General features: G+C 60.2%; 2 protein-coding genes across 2 annotated transcripts in view; one reads left to right on the top strand and one right to left on the bottom strand.

Annotated features, from left to right (window-relative positions):
• The window catches only part of CCDC12 (coiled-coil domain containing 12), a 46,403-nt gene extending 37,848 nt beyond the window's left edge, over window positions 1–8,555 (bottom strand). Inside the window, exons 1-2 of the mRNA XM_075706525.1 lie at window positions 8,420–8,555; window positions 3,135–3,181 (exon numbers count right to left, since the gene is read on the bottom strand). Of these exons, the coding sequence (XP_075562640.1) occupies window positions 3,135–3,181; window positions 8,420–8,555 (183 nt within the window). The remainder of the gene's footprint in view (window positions 1–3,134; window positions 3,182–8,419) is intronic.
• A 558-nt stretch (window positions 8,556–9,113) lies between these two features.
• The window catches only part of NBEAL2 (neurobeachin like 2), a 46,254-nt gene continuing 36,394 nt past the window's right edge, over window positions 9,114–18,973 (top strand). The window contains 1 exon segment of the mRNA XM_075706524.1: window positions 9,114–9,164. Coding sequence (XP_075562639.1) covers window positions 9,114–9,164 — 51 coding nt within the window.

Below are 18,973 nucleotides of genomic sequence, written 5' to 3'. Positions count from 1 at the left end.
GGCAATTTCGGCAGGGAGAGATTGCGACCACCAACTCAACTGAAAACTAGAAAGACTACCCCACCACACTCTCCTTGAGCACGCGTAGTAAGTTAAAATTATACTGTACCTTTAAATGTAAGCAAAGATACGAACCAGTGAGAAACAAGCATGCTTAGCTAATTTAATGACTATAGAGTAGATAAGTGTGGTGTGTTAATTGTAACGTATAAAAGTTAAGAGAAAACTTTGCTAAGTGCTCTAGCTTTGCGGAATTACCAGCTAGCACTCAAACTTGCACAACTTGGAGAATAAAACAATTGTGGTTGACTTGGCAGTGTTAGGTTAATGGTTGGACTGGATGATCTTAAAGGTCTTTTCCAACATAAACGATTCTATGATTTCATCTCAGTGTGTGAAGATTGGCTTATCACACACCGGGGTAAACGAGTCCTATTTGGGACAACTGTTTTGGCGACTCTGGTGGGACAACAAAAAGGGACTAGCGTCGAGGACTTCTGGTCCTTATCATGCCCGCATCGCGCCACAAGCTTCTCGCCCTTCCGCTTAGTTAGTCCGATTCGCTTTACGTCTCCCCACGGGTCCTCCTTGCCCACCCTCCACCACGTCTCCTTGCCACTTGGAGCACGCTGGCCCGGCCTTCCTGAACTGCTGAGCCTCGCACAGGACACAGCAGCCCAGCACAGAGCCGAACGAAACGGAAAAGGATTGCTACGCGCGTCTTCCTAGCACAGAGCTGCTCCATCAGACGAGTCCAACGCTGCCAGCTGCCCTTCCATCTCCAACCTACTGCCATCCCAATCCTCCCCGTGGGCGGTGGACTTGGCTGCCTCTTCGCCTTTACAGGGGCCACAAGCTGTATTTTAGAAACAGGGGAAAAAGAATCACCCCGAAACCCTGGAAACTGGCAGGGAAAGGGCAGAGGTAGACCCAAAGCTCCTCTCAACACTTTAATTGAATTCAGCGTACGACAGCCTGACCCCGGCGCGCCTTAAACCTCTCCGCTCGCGGTCTCACAAAGCCAAACTTGGGAAGTTTCCTCTGAACGCCCTCCTCTCCCCCGTCGTCCAAATTAAGCCAGCAGCGACGTGCCACAGCCCCGTCACGCCTCCGGCAGCCATGAAGTATTTCCTCTCCTTTCAATAGCAGCCACACACAAGATTATTTCAACAGCTGGATCAAAGGAGCAGACGCAGGTTACCAGCGGCATCCGAGACGACGGTTCCTCTACTTGGATATCTATTGCTAAAAATAAGTAGCTGTGGGAAAAGCACTTAGCTCCTTGCAAGAAAGATAATGTACGCACTTTTTTATTTCACTACTACTTCGCTTCTCTGGTGCTATCCAGAGGAAAAGCCTGTCAAATCCTTTACTAAATATACATACACATATTTTTAAAACTAAAATAAAATTCCTCCCTGAGCCAAAAGCATTTGTGGATGACACACGCGCTATATTGGGCTACCGAAACCAACTAAAGGGCCCGTGACCACCCTTGTTTTACCAGCACAGTTTTCTTTATCACGGACGGAACCCCAAAGCAGCTAAGCTTTTGCAGAGACCTCAAGATTTTTAAGATGCAAGCTCTGATTTACAAGGTGCTTCCAGACACATGGCAGGACGTGCCTGCTGGAGGAACTGACATTCTGTGGCGATTTTAACAGGGTTCAAAGCAAGGTAAACTTTGGTGCGCACCGCACCCAGGCAAAGCCTTCGCCTAACTTCAAACCGGGCAGATGTGAATGCATCAGAGAACCGGTTTCAAGGGCAACCTGCAGACAAGCTTTTCATAAATACAAGTTAATTATCAACTCGCTCAGCAGAAAGCCGTGGTTACAGAAATACGGCTTCTTGCATATTAAGGAGGGGACTTGCAACAAAATTCAAGTTTTCAGACAGGCCGGGACAACAGCTCTCCTTAGACCAGCCAGCGGTGATCAACAGAGCTGCCTCGTGACTTCGTTTCTAGGACAAGGACTTGCTTTGTGCTCCAAACACCGTTTTGGACCGAACCCTCCATTAAGCAGAAAAAGCTCCCCAAAAGCTTCAGTCCGATCCGTACCAGAATGATTTTTGCAGTCGAGGAGGTGCAAGGACTTTCGGCTTTTCATGGGAAGCGCCACGCCGCTGCACCACTACTTCGATCTGGAAAATTGCAGCGTGCTATCGAAATTCAGCCCGTAAGGTCTCCATCCTGGAAATACCTGCAGTTTTGCATATCTCACTGCTGGCCAAACTGCTCCAGCTTGCTCTGGCAAGCGCTTGCAGGACCTCGGTGTGTGCAAACAGGGAGTCACCTCCAGCCAGGTAGCGTTAAAGAGATTCAGAAGACCTTGCCCTCCAATTTTGCTTCAAAATGTTTAAGTCGGTGATAGTCAGGAACAGTTGAACTAAAGACACTAAATACAGTCGTGCTAAGCTAAAGCTTAAATTGAGCAAAAGTTTTTCTTCAGCTAAAGAAAAAAAAGTCTTCGTGAGAAACGCAAACAGAACGTTTTAATCTGATTTTCAGCCATTAGGCAGGGGGGAAAAAAAAAAAATAGCAGATAATCAGGGCTTTATCGCACGATACTGCAAGGATAAAGCCTCAGCGCCGTCATTAGCATCAGCACAACGAGCCTTGGGCAGAGAGCGTGCTATGGACCAGCACGACACTCACGCAGCTTTTACGTCCGTACTTATTGAAAAATAAAAGCCAAGCAAAGAATCCCCGCTCTTCAGCCCTTAACCCCACAAACGCCTTCCTTGAGGAGAGGTCTGCGATACACGGTAGAGTGTATTTAGGAAAAGGCTGTCCCCGCTTTCCCCCACTGCGGGATCTCGGGAGCTGGAACTGTTTGCTACTTAAAAACCAAGCAAAAAAACCAAGAAACAAAACCAACCTTAAACTTGGAAAGGCCGACGTCACCACGTGACCTTTCGCAAGGCTCCCTGCAAAAACGTGGTGGGGTTTTCCTGTTAATTGAACGTGGAGTGAAAACATGAGCTAAGCGCCGGTTATATAAGCGACCAGCTTCAGAAAGACTTTTTTTTTTTTTAAATGTTGTAAGCTGGCAGAAAACACGCACAGCCCCATTAAAGACCACGGTACTTCCCCGTGCGTTTCCTCTCCTCCGGCACAGCAGAAAGCTTACCTTCGAGGCCGCTCCCACCGCCTTTTCACTTGACTCTCCGGTGGCTTCTAGATAACAGGATATTGCGGGGCTTTTTTTCGGATTCACTTTCCCTGCTTTGAGATTTTTTGGGGGTATAAAACAGGGAGAGAGAATCTTTCCATTTGCAGGACTCAGAAAAACAGTAAAAACGCTCACAGGAAGAAAAAAAAAAAAAAAAACATCTTGGCTGAGTCTGCACGGATCAGACTTATTGCAAGAAGTAAAAACGGTCTCGAATAAGAACCTGACGCCCCGGTTGCTCAGAAGCACCAAGCGAAGCCTGAGCAGGTCTAAAAGATGGGGTTCGGGCGTTTCAGCTACCCGCTGGCAATTCAAAGGCGAGCAGCCACGACAGAGCAGGCTGCGCAGCAGCCCTCAGGGCTTGTACGCTTAGTAAGCAACTGCTGCAAGATATTTTGATTTGATTTTCTTAGGGGAGAAGAGAGGAAGAAAAAAAAATAAATAAAAAAAAAAAAAAGAGAGGAAAGCTTGCAAACTAAGATTACAGTTACACAATTCAAAATTATATTTTTTTTTGCCAGAACAGGAAGCCATATTCAATATGGCAACAAGTCGGAGTCCACAATTTGATTGCTTGCTGCTGAAAGACGATTTTATTTCAATTTAGGAGGGAAACGGCCTCCCTGATACCCTACCTGATCCTCAACATTGCAAACTCTGCTGATGCCAACTGAGGTCGGGAATCCTCAAACGCTATTTTAAGCATATTTGTATAAGCAAGTGGTGACTGGCGTTCCTCAAACGTAAATTACGCCCAGAACTCCAACAGACACGTGCTTTTTATTGAGTAAAAACCCCATTTGCTGTCGATCAATAAGAGGCGGCGCAATTTGGGTAAGCACAGCAGAAGACACAAGATCAGCTGTTGAGTTTTTTGGTTTGGGTATTACCTCACTTGTTTCCTCACTGATTTGGCGGGGGGAAGAGCATCACCTTCACGCAAAAATTGAGAGCATGGTGCAATTTGCAGAGAAGTCCCGAACTGAAGGAGGCTCCTTGTTGGATCTGAAGTACCCGTCCCCTAAACGTACAGAAAGGCAGCAGAAAGCGCAGCACCGTCTCTCCTGCAAGCCCCAGCAGCGGCTTTTCACAGCGGCAGGCAAGGATCAGCAGGTCCCCTCCTCTTCTCTACTCCCCACACCCTCTGCCAGGGTTTGGGCCATCGCAAGCTCCGCGAAAGACTTGGGAAAGACCCGACTAGTTAGACGACAGCGTTTGCAGGCGAGATCGCCCGCAAGAAACTCCAGCAACGGCTGGCAGAAGGGTTGTAAAATCACACCTCGCTGAGCAACGAGACGACACTGGATGATCTTAAAGGTCTTTTCCAACCTAAACGATTCTATGACAGGTGAAATTCAGAGCTCGATGTAAAGCAACGCACGTGGCGGGGGGGAAATAAGTCCGGCTACGCGCGCACAGGGAACAGGCTCCCGATGAGCTCTGCTGCCGGGGAACGGTCTCGGTTGAGACGGATAGGACTGGAAAAAGCAGACGAGGTTTGACGGTTGACAACAGGCTCGTGTGGCCAAAGCGAGAATATAGAAAAAGAAAAACCAACAGGAAATGGCGTGTCAGCGCTGTAAGCCCACGAGTGTCCCACATCCTGAGGCAGGCGCGCAGTCCCGGATCCCCTCTGGGCAAAAGGCATCCCAGCACGCAGGGGGAACCGGGGAAAGTCACGGAGACGATTCAGAGAGATCTGTATACAAAGGCAGGCATCACAGATCACAGCTCAAATCTGGAAGAGAGACTGACAACGCTGTAAAATCATAAACACAAACACGGAACGATTATGTTGCATTTCTGACGAGGGCTGTGTGAGAGAGCACCCAAGGCAACTTTCATTTAATGGGTTTAAAACCAAGGGATGTACGTTTGTCATTAAACGGTGGAACTCTGTCTCAGGAGGCTGCAAAAGCCGAAAGTACAAAGGGATTTAGAAAGGCTTGGACTAACTTACCAGGACAGGTCCACCAGGAGCCATCATATCGGCAACCCCCCACTATCAGCACAGGCTGGGGGATGAAGGGATGGAGAGCAGCCCTGCGGAGAAGGACTTGGGGGTGCTGGGGGATGAAAAGCTGGACACGAGCTGGCAATGTGCGCTCGCAGCCCAGAAAGCCAACCCCATCCTGGGCTGCATCCCCAGCAGCGTGGCCAGCGGGGCGAGGGAGGGGATTCTGCCCCTCTGCCCCGCTCTGGGCAGACCCCCCTGCAGCCCTGCGCCCAGCTCTGGGCCCTCAGCACAAGGACACGGAGCTGCTGGAGCGGGGCCAGAGGAGGCCACAGAAATGATCCGAGGGCTGGAGCCCCTCTGCTGCGGGGCCGGGCTGGGGGAGCTGGGGGTGCTCAGCCTGGAGAGGAGGGGGCTGCGGGGAGGCCTGAGTGCAGCCTGGCAGTGCTGACAGGGGGACGATAGGAAGGATGGGGGCAAGCTTTTTAGCAAGGCCTGCTGTGACAGGACAAGGGGTAATGGATTTAAACTAAAGAAGAATAGATTTAGACTGGATATAAGAAAGAAATGTTTTACAGTGAGGGTGGTGAGGCACTGGCACAGGTTGCCCAGAGAGGCGGTGGAGGCCCCATCCCTGGAAACATCCCAGGCCAGGTTGGACGGGGCTGTGAGCACACTGCTCTGGTTAAAGCTGTCCCTGGCACTGCAGGGGCTGGGCTGGGTGGGCTCTAAAGGTCCCTTCCAAGCCAAAGCATTCTGTGATTCTATGGCCTACCAGGCATTACCCTCCAATGTGCAGTACGCTGGTACTGGGCGCAAGATACTGCTCGTGAAAAAGAGGTAAGAAGAGCTTTAGCACTCGCAGGGACCAGGTCAGAAAAATCTCACCCGAAATTTAAAAAAAACCACACAGCCATAAAGCAGATGAGAACAACACCCCATGTGCTACGCCCTCCACAACCACTCCGTCTCGCTCCCTCTAAATGTGCCAGACAGGACAGAAAAGAAAGGAAAGAGCTTTTCTTTTGGAAAGAGCTTTTCTTTTCAACTGCTCTTCCTCTCGATAAGGCTGGGCACAGGGCTGTACCCCACTTTCCACTTTCGGAAAGCTCAGCTCTCTGACAATAACCAATGTCTCAAGGCAAGAGACGCAGCAGAACGCGCTTGGCCTGCCCACCAAAGTCACGGCTCCCGTTAATAACCGCAAGAGAAGGTGCCTCGATGGCACAGGACATCTTCCCACGTTACTGGACCGTACGAACCCGGATCAACAAATTCAGGGCGACGTGGCAGAAGGGGAGCAGAGCTGCACCACCCTACCAGCCCAAAAGAGGGGAATTAAGCAACATCAGAACGTGCTGAGACACGCCAAAGCGCGGCTGCCTTCCTCAGTAGGCGCTGCCGAGGCATTAATTGCCAAGTTTCTCGAGTTTAATCCATCCTTCTTTCACCCCCACTTAAAAAAAAAAACACAAAACCAATCTCTATTTTAATATTCTGAGCCCAGCATTTGCGGAGGTAACAAGGACAGGTAAAATAAGTGGAGTTTTTTGGGTGAGGATTCAATCCGCCACAAAACTTTTCAGATAAACTCCTTAAGAACCGATCCCAGGTATTTTGCTGCCTGCAACACCTTCTGCAACACAAGATTTACAGTAACCACCATGAATTCCTCCGGGGCCGAGTGAGGAGCCTGCCACACCATCTGCGGTGCGCATATCCGAGAAGAAAATCCCAATTTACAGACCCGCTCGGCCCTGTCTTTGGTCAGGCAACACAACCAGTTCCTCAGTATCCTCAAGCCTGCACTAAAGGCAACCGGGTCTCGATGCTTCTATGGAAGAGAAGTTTAAAGCCCAGAAAGCACCGGAGAAACGTAGCACGTTTTTAATTAACCCCGAGGTGAATCTCGGTTTTCATCCTCACCACCAAACCCAGGTGCGATGCAAACCCAGCGAACGGGGGGGATAACGTGGGAAAAAAAAAAAAAAAATCAAGAGGCTTAATCACGCAAGGAGGGGGTCTCGCAAAGACCAGGGGCAGCACGGCAAAGGCAGACCAGAAAAGCAAGGGGAAGCCCGAGGCCGGGCTTAGGGAGCCCACACGGACCCCATGCACGGGACCAAAGAGACCCGGTACCGTCACCGGGGCGTCACCCAAATCCCAAGCCCACTCCTCCAGCGCTTGCACCCTCGCCTTTTCTTGCATCCCTCATACCCCACAGCCCCTTCTTACCCCAAATCCCCTTCCTACCCCACAGCGGGGGACCCCCCTCTGCCCCACTCCTCTCTGCTTTCCCTCTCTCCCACCCCGCAGACCCCTCGCTGCTCTCCCACCCCGCTGCCTCTCCTGCCCACCCCACTATGTCCCCCACCACCAGCCACCCTTGTCCCCGTTAGCCCCCGGTGCCCCACAACCTGAACCCCTCACCGTGCCCAGCACCCCCCGCTGCTCAGCCCCACCAGCCCCGTGACCCCCAGACCCCTCAGCCTCCCCCCCCAACCACCCCTGAACCCCCACCTCGCCCTCACCACCCTCTCCCTACCCTCAGACCCTCCCAGACCCCCAAGCTCCCCCTAGACCCCCTACACTCTGCTCCAGACCCCTCCCTACCCCCAGGACCCCCCTCCAACCTCTCTGTCCCCAAACCCTGCTACCGGCTGCCCCTTGCCCTCCTGGTCCCCCCACCCCACGCTCTCATCCCCCACCCTCTCCTAACCCCTCCTTATCCACAGCCCCCCCATATCCCCAGCCCCTCTCCCAAATCTCACGCTCCCAAATCTCTCCTACACCTGGAGCTTCTCCTCCTGGTTCTCTGCCTCCCCCCCCCCCCCCATCCCCAGTAACTGCAGGCCCACCCCACACCCTCTGCCCCCCACATCCCCAGGCCCACTCCAGCCCCTCCGTGTGTCCCCCCCGAAACCCCAGGGCCCACCCCAGACCTTCTCCCCCTCTCACCCCAGATCCTCTCCCCCTCCCCAAAACCCCAGGGCCCACCCCAGACCCTCTCCCCCCTCACCCCAGACCCTCTCCCCCTCCCCAAAACCCCAGGGCCCACCCCAGACCCTCTCCCCCTCCCCGAAACCCCAGGGCCCACCCCAGACCCTCTCCCCCTCCCCAAAACCCCAGGGCCCACCCCAGACCCTCTTCCCCTCTCACCCCAGACCCTCTCCCCCTCCCCAAAACCCCAGGGCCCACCCCATCCCCTCTACCCCCCCCCATCCCCAGGCCCACTCCAGAGCCTCGTAACACCTCTACCGCCCACCCCAGCCACCCCACACCGCCATACCCCCACCGACCTGAAGCGTGCGCTGCCGCAGAGCCCGCAGCCTCTCCCGCCGCCGCCGCGCTTCCTCCTCCAGCCTCCCCAAAGCCGGGCCGGCGCCCGCTTCCTCCGCTTCCACCGCGCTACCGGGCGCCGCCATCTTCCTCCCCGTTCCCCCCCCCACCCCGACTCGGCCGCGCCGTACAGCGCCACTGCGCATGCGGGGCAGGCGCGACCCATCGAGGGCCGAGCGCATCGATGGGCAAAGAGCGGCAGCGGGGAGGGGCGCAGGCGGGAGTGATGGGGGGGGGGGCGTTAAATTTAAAAAAAAAAAAAAAGAAATAATTTTTTTAAAAAATTTTTAAGTGTTAAAAAAGGTAAAATAAACGTAAATCTTGCTACTCTGCCCCGCTAGGCTTAATGCTCCGCCCTCGTAGGGCGCAGGGCTCAGCTGTTTTAATTGGGGGGGTGTTAATTGGGGAGGGGGGGGGCCATTTTACCTTCCCAACCCCCCTTTTTACCTTCCCCCCCCCGGCAGCCTTGGCTGCCGGGGGGGGGAAGGTAAAAAGGGGGGTTGGGGGGTGCCCCCCCCTTTCCCAGGTACCCGGTACCGGTGGGGGGGGGCCCTGTCACCGCCCCCCCCGTACCTGGGGGAGGGCCCGGCGATGGGGGGGGGGGGGCGGAGCTGCCCGCTCGTACCGAGCCGTGCCGGCCCGGCATGGCTTCCCGGGAGCGGCTCTACGAGCTTTGGATGCTTTACTTCGCCAAGGTGAGGGCGGCACCGGAGAGACACCACCACCCCCCCCCCCCACCGCGGGGAAAGGGGTGGGGGGGGCAGCACCCCTGTACCCCATCACCCCCCCCTCCCCTGCATCCCCAATTCCCGGGGAGGGGGGCGGCTCTGAGCCCTGCCTGCACCTCCTGCCCGCGCTCCCCCCCCCCTCTCCGTGCCCCCCATTTGGGGGGGCACCGCAGCCCCCCTGCACCCCGCTGCCGCACCCTGGGGTCCCCCCCCCGCCCCGTTTTACCCCCTTGGGGTTACCCCCCCCCGCACCCCTCTGCTTTACCCCGGGGGTCCCCGCACGCCGAGGTCCGCCACACCCCCAGTGCACCCCAATTTGGGGGGCACCGCATCCCCACGGACCCCCCCCTCCCAAAAATCCTTGTCCCAGGGGGATCCCCCCCACCCCTTACACCCAATCCGGAGGGTGAGGGGGGGGTCTATGTCCCCCCCGACCCCCGGGGTCCCTGCGTCCCCGTCCGGTGGCAGGTGCCACCGCGGTGACATTGGAGCAGCGTGGGGAGCGATGGGGGGGGTCCTGCTCAGGGGGACCCCCCCAGCACCCCCTTGGCACCCCCCCCCGCCTCAGATTTCCCCCTGCTCAAGCAAGACCCCATGGCTGGGGGTCCTCAGGGATTTTTGGGGGGGTGTCCCCAGCTGGCAGCGTGCGGGGACCCCCCCATCCCACCCCCAGAGTCCTTGGCGCTTCATTTTCTCCTTAATTATCCCCGCTCCCCCATCCCGGAGGAGAGCAGACCCCCCCTCGCCCCGCGTCACCCCCATCTCCTGCACCCAACAGGTTGGGGTGTCCAACCCGGGGTTTTGGGGTGAAGGGCGTTATTCCTACCCCAAAACCCCGCTGCGTCCCCCGGTTGTGAGCGGGGATGCCGGGAGGGGTGGGGGACCCCGGTCCCATTTGGGGACGGGGACAACCCTCGCGTCTGTCACCCCCGGCCAGCCCCGCCACGTCCCCTGGGGACGCGCCCGCTCTCCCGCACCCCAAAACAAAGCCACCCCGCGCTCCCCCCCCCCTTCTTTTTGCTCAGTCCCGGCAAAAGGGGTCGAAGCGCCTTGAAGGTCCCCTCGGCGCTGGGTGCTGCCGCCGCCGAAATCCCCTGGGGCCCGTTGTGGCCCCGGCACGCGATAAAACCAAAATAAATCACGAAATTGTAGAAGCAGGTGCCGGGAGGTGGCCCCGGATCCATGGGGAACCGGGCTGGGCCGGAGCCCGGCGGTGCCGGCACCGCGGTCGGGGTCGTTCAGCGCCGGGGATGGGAAGGGGTCCGGGGGGAAAAGCCCTAAATCCTGGCTGGGGGAGGTGGGGAGCGACGGCTCTGGTGGGACGGGTCCTGGGGGGGCTCGTGCCAGGGGTGCGTGGCGCGGCGTCGGGCGGGGCGCGGTGGCGCAGGGCCGCGTGCCGCCGCGTTTTGGTGTTTAGCGCCGGGACAGGTGCTACGCCGTGGGGTGTGCGTGGTCGTATGGGGACGTGTGCCGTGGGGTGTGCGTGGTCGTATGGGGACGTGTGCTGTGGGGTGTGCGTGGTTGTATGGGGACATGTGCCATGGGGTGTGCGTGGTCGTATGGGGACGTGTGCTGTGGGGTGTGCGTGGTCGTATGGGGACATGTGCCATGGGGTGTGCGTGGTCGTATGGGGACGTGTGCCATGGAGGTGTCCATGGTCATGTGGGAACATGTGCCATGGGGTGTGCGTGGTCATATGGGGACATGTGCCGTGGGGTGTGCGTGGTCGTATGGGGACGTGTGCCGTGGGGTGTGCGTGGTCGTATGGGGACGTGTGCCATGGAGGTGTCCATGGTCATGTGGGAACATGTGCCATGGGGTGTGCGTGGTTGTATGGGGACACGTGCCGTGCCGTGGGGTGTGCGTGGTCACATGGGGACGTGTGCCGTGGGGTGTGTGTGGTCGTATGGGGACATGTGCTGTGGGGTGTGCGTGGTTGTATGGGGACACATGCCATGGAGGTGTCCGTGGTTGTGTGGGGACGTGTGCCATGGGGTGTGCGTGGTGATGTGGGGACGTGTGCCGTGGGGTGTGCGTGGTTGTATGGGGACACGTGCCGTGCTGTGGAGGTGTCCACGGTTGTATGGGGACGTGTGCCATGGGGTGTGCATGATCATGTGGGGACGTGTGCCGTGGGTTGTGCGTGGTCATATGGGGACATGTGCCATGGGGTGTGCGTGGTCGTATGGGGACGTGTGCCATGGGGTGTGCGTGGTTGTATGGGGACGTGTGCCGTGGGGTGTGCGTGGTTGTATGGGGACACATGCCATGGAGGTGTCCGTGGTCGTGTGGGGACGTGTGCCGTGGGTTGTGCGTGGTTGTATGGGGACACATGCCGTGCTGTGGAGGTGTCCATGGTTGTATGGGGACGTGTGCCATGGGGTGTGCATGATCATGTGGGGACGTGTGCCGTGGGTTGTGCGTGGTCATATGGGGACGTGTGCCATGGGGTGTGCGTGGTCATATGGGGACATGTGCCGTGGGGTGTGCGTGGTCGTATGGGGACGTGTGCCATGGGGTGTGCGTGGTTGTATGGGGACATGTGCCGTGGGGTGTGCGTGGTTGTATGGGGACACATGCCATGGAGGTGTCCGTGGTCGTGTGGGGACGTGTGCCGTGGGTTGTGCGTGGTTGTATGGGGACACGTGCCGTGCTGTGAAGGTGTCCACAGTTGTATGGGGACGTGTGCCATGGGGTGTGCATGATCATGTGGGGACGTGTGCCGTGGGTTGTGCGTGGTCATATGGGGACGTGTGCCATGGGGTGTGCGTGGTCATATGGGGACATGTGCCGTGGGGTGTGCGTGGTCGTATGGGGACGTGTGCCATGGGGTGTGCGTGGTCGTATGGGGACGTGTGCCATGGGGTGTGCGTGGTTGTATGGGGACATGTGCCGTGGGGTGTGCGTGGTTGTATGGGGACACATGCCATGGAGGTGTCCGTGGTCGTGTGGGGACGTGTGCCGTGAGGTGTGCGTGGTTGTATGGGGACACGTGCCGTGCTGTGAAGGTGTCCACAGTTGTATGGGGACGTGTGCCATGGGGTGTGCATGATCATGTGGGGACGTGTGCCGTGGGTTGTGCGTGGTCATATGGGGACATGTGCCATGGGGTGTGTGTGGTCGTATGGGGACGTGTGCCATGGGGTGTGCGTGGTTGTATGGGGACATGTGCCGTGGGGTGTGCGTGGTTGTATGGGGACACATGCCATGGAGGTGTCCGTGGTCGTGTGGGGACGTGTGCCGTGGGGTGTGCGTGGTTGTATGGGGACACGTGCCGTGCTGTGGAGGTGTCCACAGTTGTATGGGGACGTGTGCCATGGGGTGTGCGTGATCATGTGGGGATGTGTGCCGTGGAGGTGTCCATGGTTGTATGGGAACCCGTGCCGTGCCATGGAGGTGTCCATGGTTGTATGGGGACGTGTGCGGTGGAGTGTGCGTGGTCATGTGGGGACGTGTACCATGGAGGTGTGCGTGGTCGTATGGGGACGTGTGCCATGGGGTGTGCGTGGTCGTATGGGGACGTGTGCCGTGGAGGTGTCCATGGTTGTATGGGGACGTGTGCTGTGGGGTGTGCGTGGTCATGTGGGGACGTGTGCCGTGGGGTGTGTGTGGTCATGTGGGGACGTGTGCCATGGAGGTGTCCATGGTCACGTGGGGACGTGTGCCATGGAGGTGTCCATGGTTGTATGGGGACACGTGCCATGCCGTGGAGGTGTCTGTGGTCGTATGGGGACATGTGCCATAGAGTTGTCTGTGGGGAAACATGCCATGCCATGGAGGTACCTGTGGTCATATGGGACACGTGCCATGCCATGGAGGTGTCCATGGTTGTATGGGGACACATGCCATGGAGGTGTCCGTGGTTGTATGGGGACACATGCCATGGAGGTGTCTGTGGTTGTATGGGGACACATGCCATGCCGTGGAGGTGTCCATGGTCATGTGGGGACGTGTGCCATGGAGGTGTCCATGGTCGTATGGGGACACATGCTATGCTGTCAGGGTGTCCATGGTCGTATGGGGACACGTGCTGTGCCGTGGAGGTGTGCATGGCCATGTGGGGACATGTGCCATGCTGTCAGGGTGTCCGTGGTTGTATGGGGACACGTGCTGTGCCATGGAGGTGTCCATGGTTGTATGGGGACATGTGCTGTGCCGTGGAGGTACCCGTGGTTGTATGGGGACACGTGCCATGCTGTGGAGGTGTCCATGGTCATATGGGGACACGTGCTGTGCCATGGAGGTACCGGTGGTCATATGGGGACACGTGCCATGCAGTCAAGGTGTTTGTGGTCATGTGGGGACATGTGCCACACCATGGAGGTGTCCATAGTCATATGGGTACCCATGCCATGGAGGTGTCCGTGGTCATATGGGGACCTGTGCCATGGAGGTGTCTGTGGTCATATGGGGACCCGTGCCATGCCGTGGAGGTGTCCGTGGTCATATGGGGACACGTGCTGTGCCATCAAGGTGTCTGTGATCATATGGGGGACACGTGCCACACTGTGGAGGTGTCCGTGGTTGTATGGGGACACATGCCACGCCGTTGGGGTATGCGTGCTCGTACAGGAGACACGTACCATGCCGTCGAGCGTATGTGGTTGTGCAGGGACACGTGCCACGCCATCAAGGTGTGCAAGCCCATGCAAAGGACACGTGCCACGCCATTGGGTGTGCGTGGTGGTACGGGGACACGTGCCACGCCGTTGGGGTGTTCACACTCGCACGGGGACAGGTGCTGCACCATCGGGGTGTGCGTGGCCGTTCCGGAACGTGTGCCATGCTGGTTTGTGTGCGTGGTCGTACCGGCGACGTGTGCCATGCCGTCGGGATGCGCGCGGTCGTACGTGCCACGCCGTCGGGATGCGCGCGGTCATACATGGCACGCCGTCAGGATGTGCGTGGTTGTACGTGGCACGGCGTCAGGATGTGCGTGGTCATACATGGCACACTGTCGGGATGCACGCGGTCGTACGTGGCACGGCGTCGGGATGCGCGCGGTCATACGTGGCATGCCGTCGGGATGCGCTTGGTCATATGTGGCACGCTGCTGGGATGCGCGCGGTCGTACGTGGCACGCCGTCGGGATGCGCGCGGGTCGTACGTGGCACGCCGTCGGGATGTGCGTGGTCGTACGTGGCATGCCGTCGGGGTGCACGCGGTCGTACGGGCACGGCGTCGGGATGTGCGCGGTCATACGTGGCACGCTGCTGGGATGCGCGCGGTCATACGTGGCATGCCGTCGGGATGCGCTTGTCATATGTGGTATGCCGTCGGGGATGCGCGCGGTCGTACGTGGCACGCCGTCGGGATGTGCGCGGTCGTATGTGGCACGCTGCTGGGATGGTGCGCGGTCGTACGTGGCACGCCGCCGGGTGTGTGTGGTGGTTCGAGGGCGCCCGTCGTGCCGTCGGGGCACGCACGCTCGCACGGGACACGGGCCACGCTGTCGGGACGTCCCTGCTTGCCGCGCCGCACCGGCGGGGTGGCCGTGCCACCCCTGCGAGCCACCGAGGGCCGAGGCGGGACCTCGGTGTCACCTCCCCAGCCGGGCCACGCTGCGCGACCGCGCTGGGCCTTCGCCACCGTGACATCCCCAAGCGCCCGGCGAGGCCGCCGGGGCGCGTCCCTGGCGCGCGTCGACCTCTCGCCGTCCCGCTACCGGCCTTGTTTCGGGGCGTGAAGCCAGGGCAGCGGGTGATGCCGCCGCTCCGAGCGTCACCTCGATGGCGGCGTCCCCCGGCAGCGTCGGGGGTGGCCGTGCCGTGGCGCGGGTGGTGCCGGCCCACGTTGTCCCACGCCAGCCGCGGCTGGGGGGCTGCAGGGTGGCAGGGACCCTCGGTGTCACCGCATGGGACTCAATGGCAGGGAGGTGACAAGCTGGTGGCTTTGCCGCCGTCGCTCTTAGGGGGTCCGGAGCCCTCGGCAGCGCCGGCGAGGGATGGAGGTGCCGGCACGACGTTCCCAGCCAGCACCGCGCCGGCTGAGCCCAGAAGCCACCCAACAGGCTCTGCCAGCCGGCAACCGGCTGGGACGGCACCGGCGGGGGCGGCTGCCTCGGCACCGGCCCGGTGAGTGCCGCGCCGGGATGGGACGCCGGCACCGGGTGGGTGCGAGGGGGAATATTGGCGGCGGCGGGATGGAGAGGGGGACGCTGAGATCTGGCGAACTCGGCACACCCCGCCGTCGGTTGCGCCGCCGCAGCGGGGGCGACGCCGGGATTTGGCTCACGTTTTCGGCACCGTCCGGTTATCCCCGGTGTTTGAAGCCAACTGGGCCGGAGCTTCATGCCCATGCTGTGCCGTGTGCCGGCCGCGGCGGCGATGCCCACGGCTCCCGCCGGCCCCACCGCCACCGCCGCCACCTCGGCTGCGTCCCTGTCACGGCCGGAGCCGTGGGGGGTTGGGGGGGCAACCGGCAGCACCCCGGCACCCCAAAACTGCGCCAGGCGGCGGGGCGCGGTGGAGGAAGCGCCGTTGGGGCGGCGGGTGACTTGGCATTTCTGATGCTCGGGGTTTTTTTTTTTTTCTTTTTTTGGGGTGTGTTTTTTTTTTTTTTTTTTGGTGGCTTTGCACAAGAGCAACGCGAAGCGGCGCGGAGAAGTTTTTTTTTTTGGGGGGGGGGGGTGGGCATAAAATAAAACCAAAACACCCCCACCCGCCCCCGGCTGTGCCGGTGCGGCTCGCCGTGCACCGCGGCCATGGACGGTCTCGGTCACCCCGCCGGGCAGGTAACGGGGGGTCTGGGTGGGGGGTACATGGGGGGCCACCCCCCCCCGGCTCGCCCCGCCGGATGCCGGTGTTTGCGGTTGAGCTGTACCGGTGGTAAATGGGGGGGGGGGGCGGGGCGGTTTTGGGGGGAAATGGGTGACGCAGAGGGTGCTGGGGGGGGGTTGGGGTGGCGGGGGGTGGGTTTTGGGGGGTGCTGCTGGGAGGGGTGCGAGGTCCCCTCGGGGTCCCCCTCCGGTGCTGCGTGTGTCGGGGTGGGGCGGCTTGGGGCCCCCCGGGTCCCCAGGGGGTTGGGGTTTGGGGGGGGGGGGGCAGGTCCCTGCGGGGAGCGGGTTGTCCCCAAAAGTCCCGGCCTGGGCTGGGGGACACCCTAGGGTGCTGTGCTGGGGTGCTCGGGGATGTGGGTCACCCCAAGGTGCCCCCCATGGGTGCCGGGGATCTGGGTCACCCCAAGGTGCTGCATGGGTGCTCAGGGACCTGGGTGACCCCAGGGGGCTGCATTGGGGTGCTTGGGGGCGCAGGTCACCCTAAGGTGGCTGCACTGGGGTGCTCGGGGATCTGGGTCACCCCAGGTGCCCCATGGGTGCTCAGGGATCTGGGTCACCCCAAGGGGCTGCACTGGGGTGCTTGGGGACCTGGGTGACCCCAGGGGGCCTGCATTGGGGGTGCTCGGGGGCACAGATCACCCTAAGGTGCTGCACTGAGGTGCTCGGGGATGTGGGTGACCCCAAGGGGCTGCATTGGGGTGCTCAGGGATCTGCGTGACCCCAGGGTGCCCCACGGGGTGCTCAGGGATCTGGGTCACCCCAGGGTGCCCCCCATGGGGTGCTTGGGGATCTGGGTCACCCCAGGGTGCTCCATGGGTGCCCCAGGGATCTGGGTCACCCCAAGGGGCTGCATTGGGTTGCTCGGGGACCTGGGTGACCCCAGGGTGCTGCATTGGGGTGCTCAGGGATCTGGGTCACCTCAGGGGGCTGTTCTGGGGTGCTCGGGCATGTGGGTCACCCCAAGGTGCTGCACTGGGGTGCTGAGGGATGTGGGTCTCCCTAAGGTGCTGCACGGGTGCTCAGGGACGTGGGTGACCCCAAGGTGGCACTGGAGTGCTCAAGGATGTGGGTAACCCCAGGGTGCTCCATGGGGTGCTCGGGGACGTGGGTCACCCCAAAGGTGCCCCATGGGTGCCTGGGGATCAGGGTCACCCCAAGGTGCTGCATTGGGGTGCTTGGGGACCTGGGTGACCCCAGGGGGCTGCATTGGGGTGCTCAGGGGTGCAGGTCACCCTAAGGTGCTGCATTGGAGTGCTCCGGGATTCTGGGTCACCCCAGGGGTGCGCATTGGGGTGCTCGGGGGCGCAGGTCACCCTAAGGTGCTGCACTGGGGTGCTCGGGGATGTGGGTGACCCCAAGGTGCTGCATGGGCACTCAGGGACCTGGGTGACCCCAGGGGGCTGCATTGGGTGCTCAGGGACCTGGGTGACCCCAGGGGGCTGCATTGGGGTGCTCGGGGGTGCAGGTCACCCTAAGGTGCTCCATAGGTGCTCAGGGATGTGGGTCACCTCAGGGGGCTGTTCTGGGGTGCTGAGGGACGTGGGTCTCCCTAAGGTGCTGCATGGGTGCTCAGGGACCTGGATGACCCCAAGGTGGCACTGGGGTGCTCAAGGATGTGGGTAACCCCAGGGTGCTCCATGGGGTGCTCGGGGACGTGGGTCACCCCCAAAGGTGCCCCATGGGTGCCTGGGGATCAGGGTCACCCCAAGGTGCTGCATTGGGGTGCTCGGGGACCTGGGTGACCCCAGAGGGCTGCATTGGGGGTGCTCGGGGGTGCAGGTCACCCTAAGGTGCTCCATAGGTGCTCAGGGATCTGGGTCACCTCAGGAGGCTGTTCTGGGGTGCTGAGGGACGTGGGTCTCCCTAAGGTGCTGCATGGGTGCTCAGGGACCTGGGTGACCCCAAGGTGGCACTGGGGTGCTCGGGGACGTGGGTCACCCCAAGGGTGCTCCATGGGGTGCTCGGCGACGTGGGTCACCCCAAGGTGCCCCCAGGGGTGCTCAGGGATGTGGGTCACCCCAAAGGGCTGCATTGGGGTGCTCGGGGACCTGGGTGACCCCAGGGTGCCCCCCATGGGTGCTCAGGGATGTGGGTCACCCCAAGGTGCCCCATGGGTGCCCGGGGATCAGGGTCACCCCAAGGGGCTGCATTGGGGTGCTCGGGACCTGGGTGACCCCAGGGGGCTGCATTGGGGTGCTCAGGGTGCAGCTCACCCTAAGGTGCTGCATTGGGGTGCTCAGGGACTAGGTGACCCCAGGGTGCTGCATTGGGGTGCTCGGGGGGCACAGATCACCCTAAGGTGCTGCACTGGGGTGCTTGGGGATCTGGGTGACCCCAAGGTGCTGTACTGGGGTGCTCGGGATCTGGGTGACCCCAGGGGGCTCCATGGGGTGCTCGGGGACGTGGGTCACCCCAGGGGGCTGCATTGGGGTGCTCGGGGATGTCAGTCACCCCAGGGTGCCCCCCATGGGTGCTCAGGGATGTGGGTCACCCCAGGGGGCTGCATTGGGGTGCTCGGGGACCTGGGTCACCCCAAGGTGCCCCCCATGGGTGCCCGGGGTGACCCCGAGGTGCCGCGCAGGTGCCCCCAGGTGCGCTGGGTGCCGGGTGGGGTGCCGATTGGTCAGTGGCTCTACAGGTAGTGTGGCTCTGGATGCTGATTGGTCAGGAGCTCCACAGGTTCTGCTGATTGGTCAGCAAGTCCACAGGTTGTGCTGCTGTGGGTGCTGATTGGCCAGCATCTGCACAGGTTGTGCTGCTGTGGGTGCTGATTGGCCAGCAGTTGCACAGGTTGTGCTGCTGTGGGTGCTGATTGGCCAGCAGTTGCACAGGTTGTGCTGCTGTGGGTGCTGATTGGTCAGGAGCTCCACAGGTTGTGCTGCTGTGGGTGCTGATTGGCCAGCATCTGGCACAGGTTGTGCTGCTGTGGGTGCTGATTGGCCAGCATCTGCACAGGTTGTGCTGCTGTGGGTGCTGGTTGGCCAGCATCTCCACAGGT

This window comes from Pelecanus crispus, chromosome 2, assembly GCF_030463565.1.
Source record: "Pelecanus crispus isolate bPelCri1 chromosome 2, bPelCri1.pri, whole genome shotgun sequence".
Lineage (NCBI taxonomy): Eukaryota > Metazoa > Chordata > Aves > Pelecaniformes > Pelecanidae > Pelecanus > Pelecanus crispus.
This window is presented reverse-complemented; position numbering and strand designations above follow the sequence as displayed.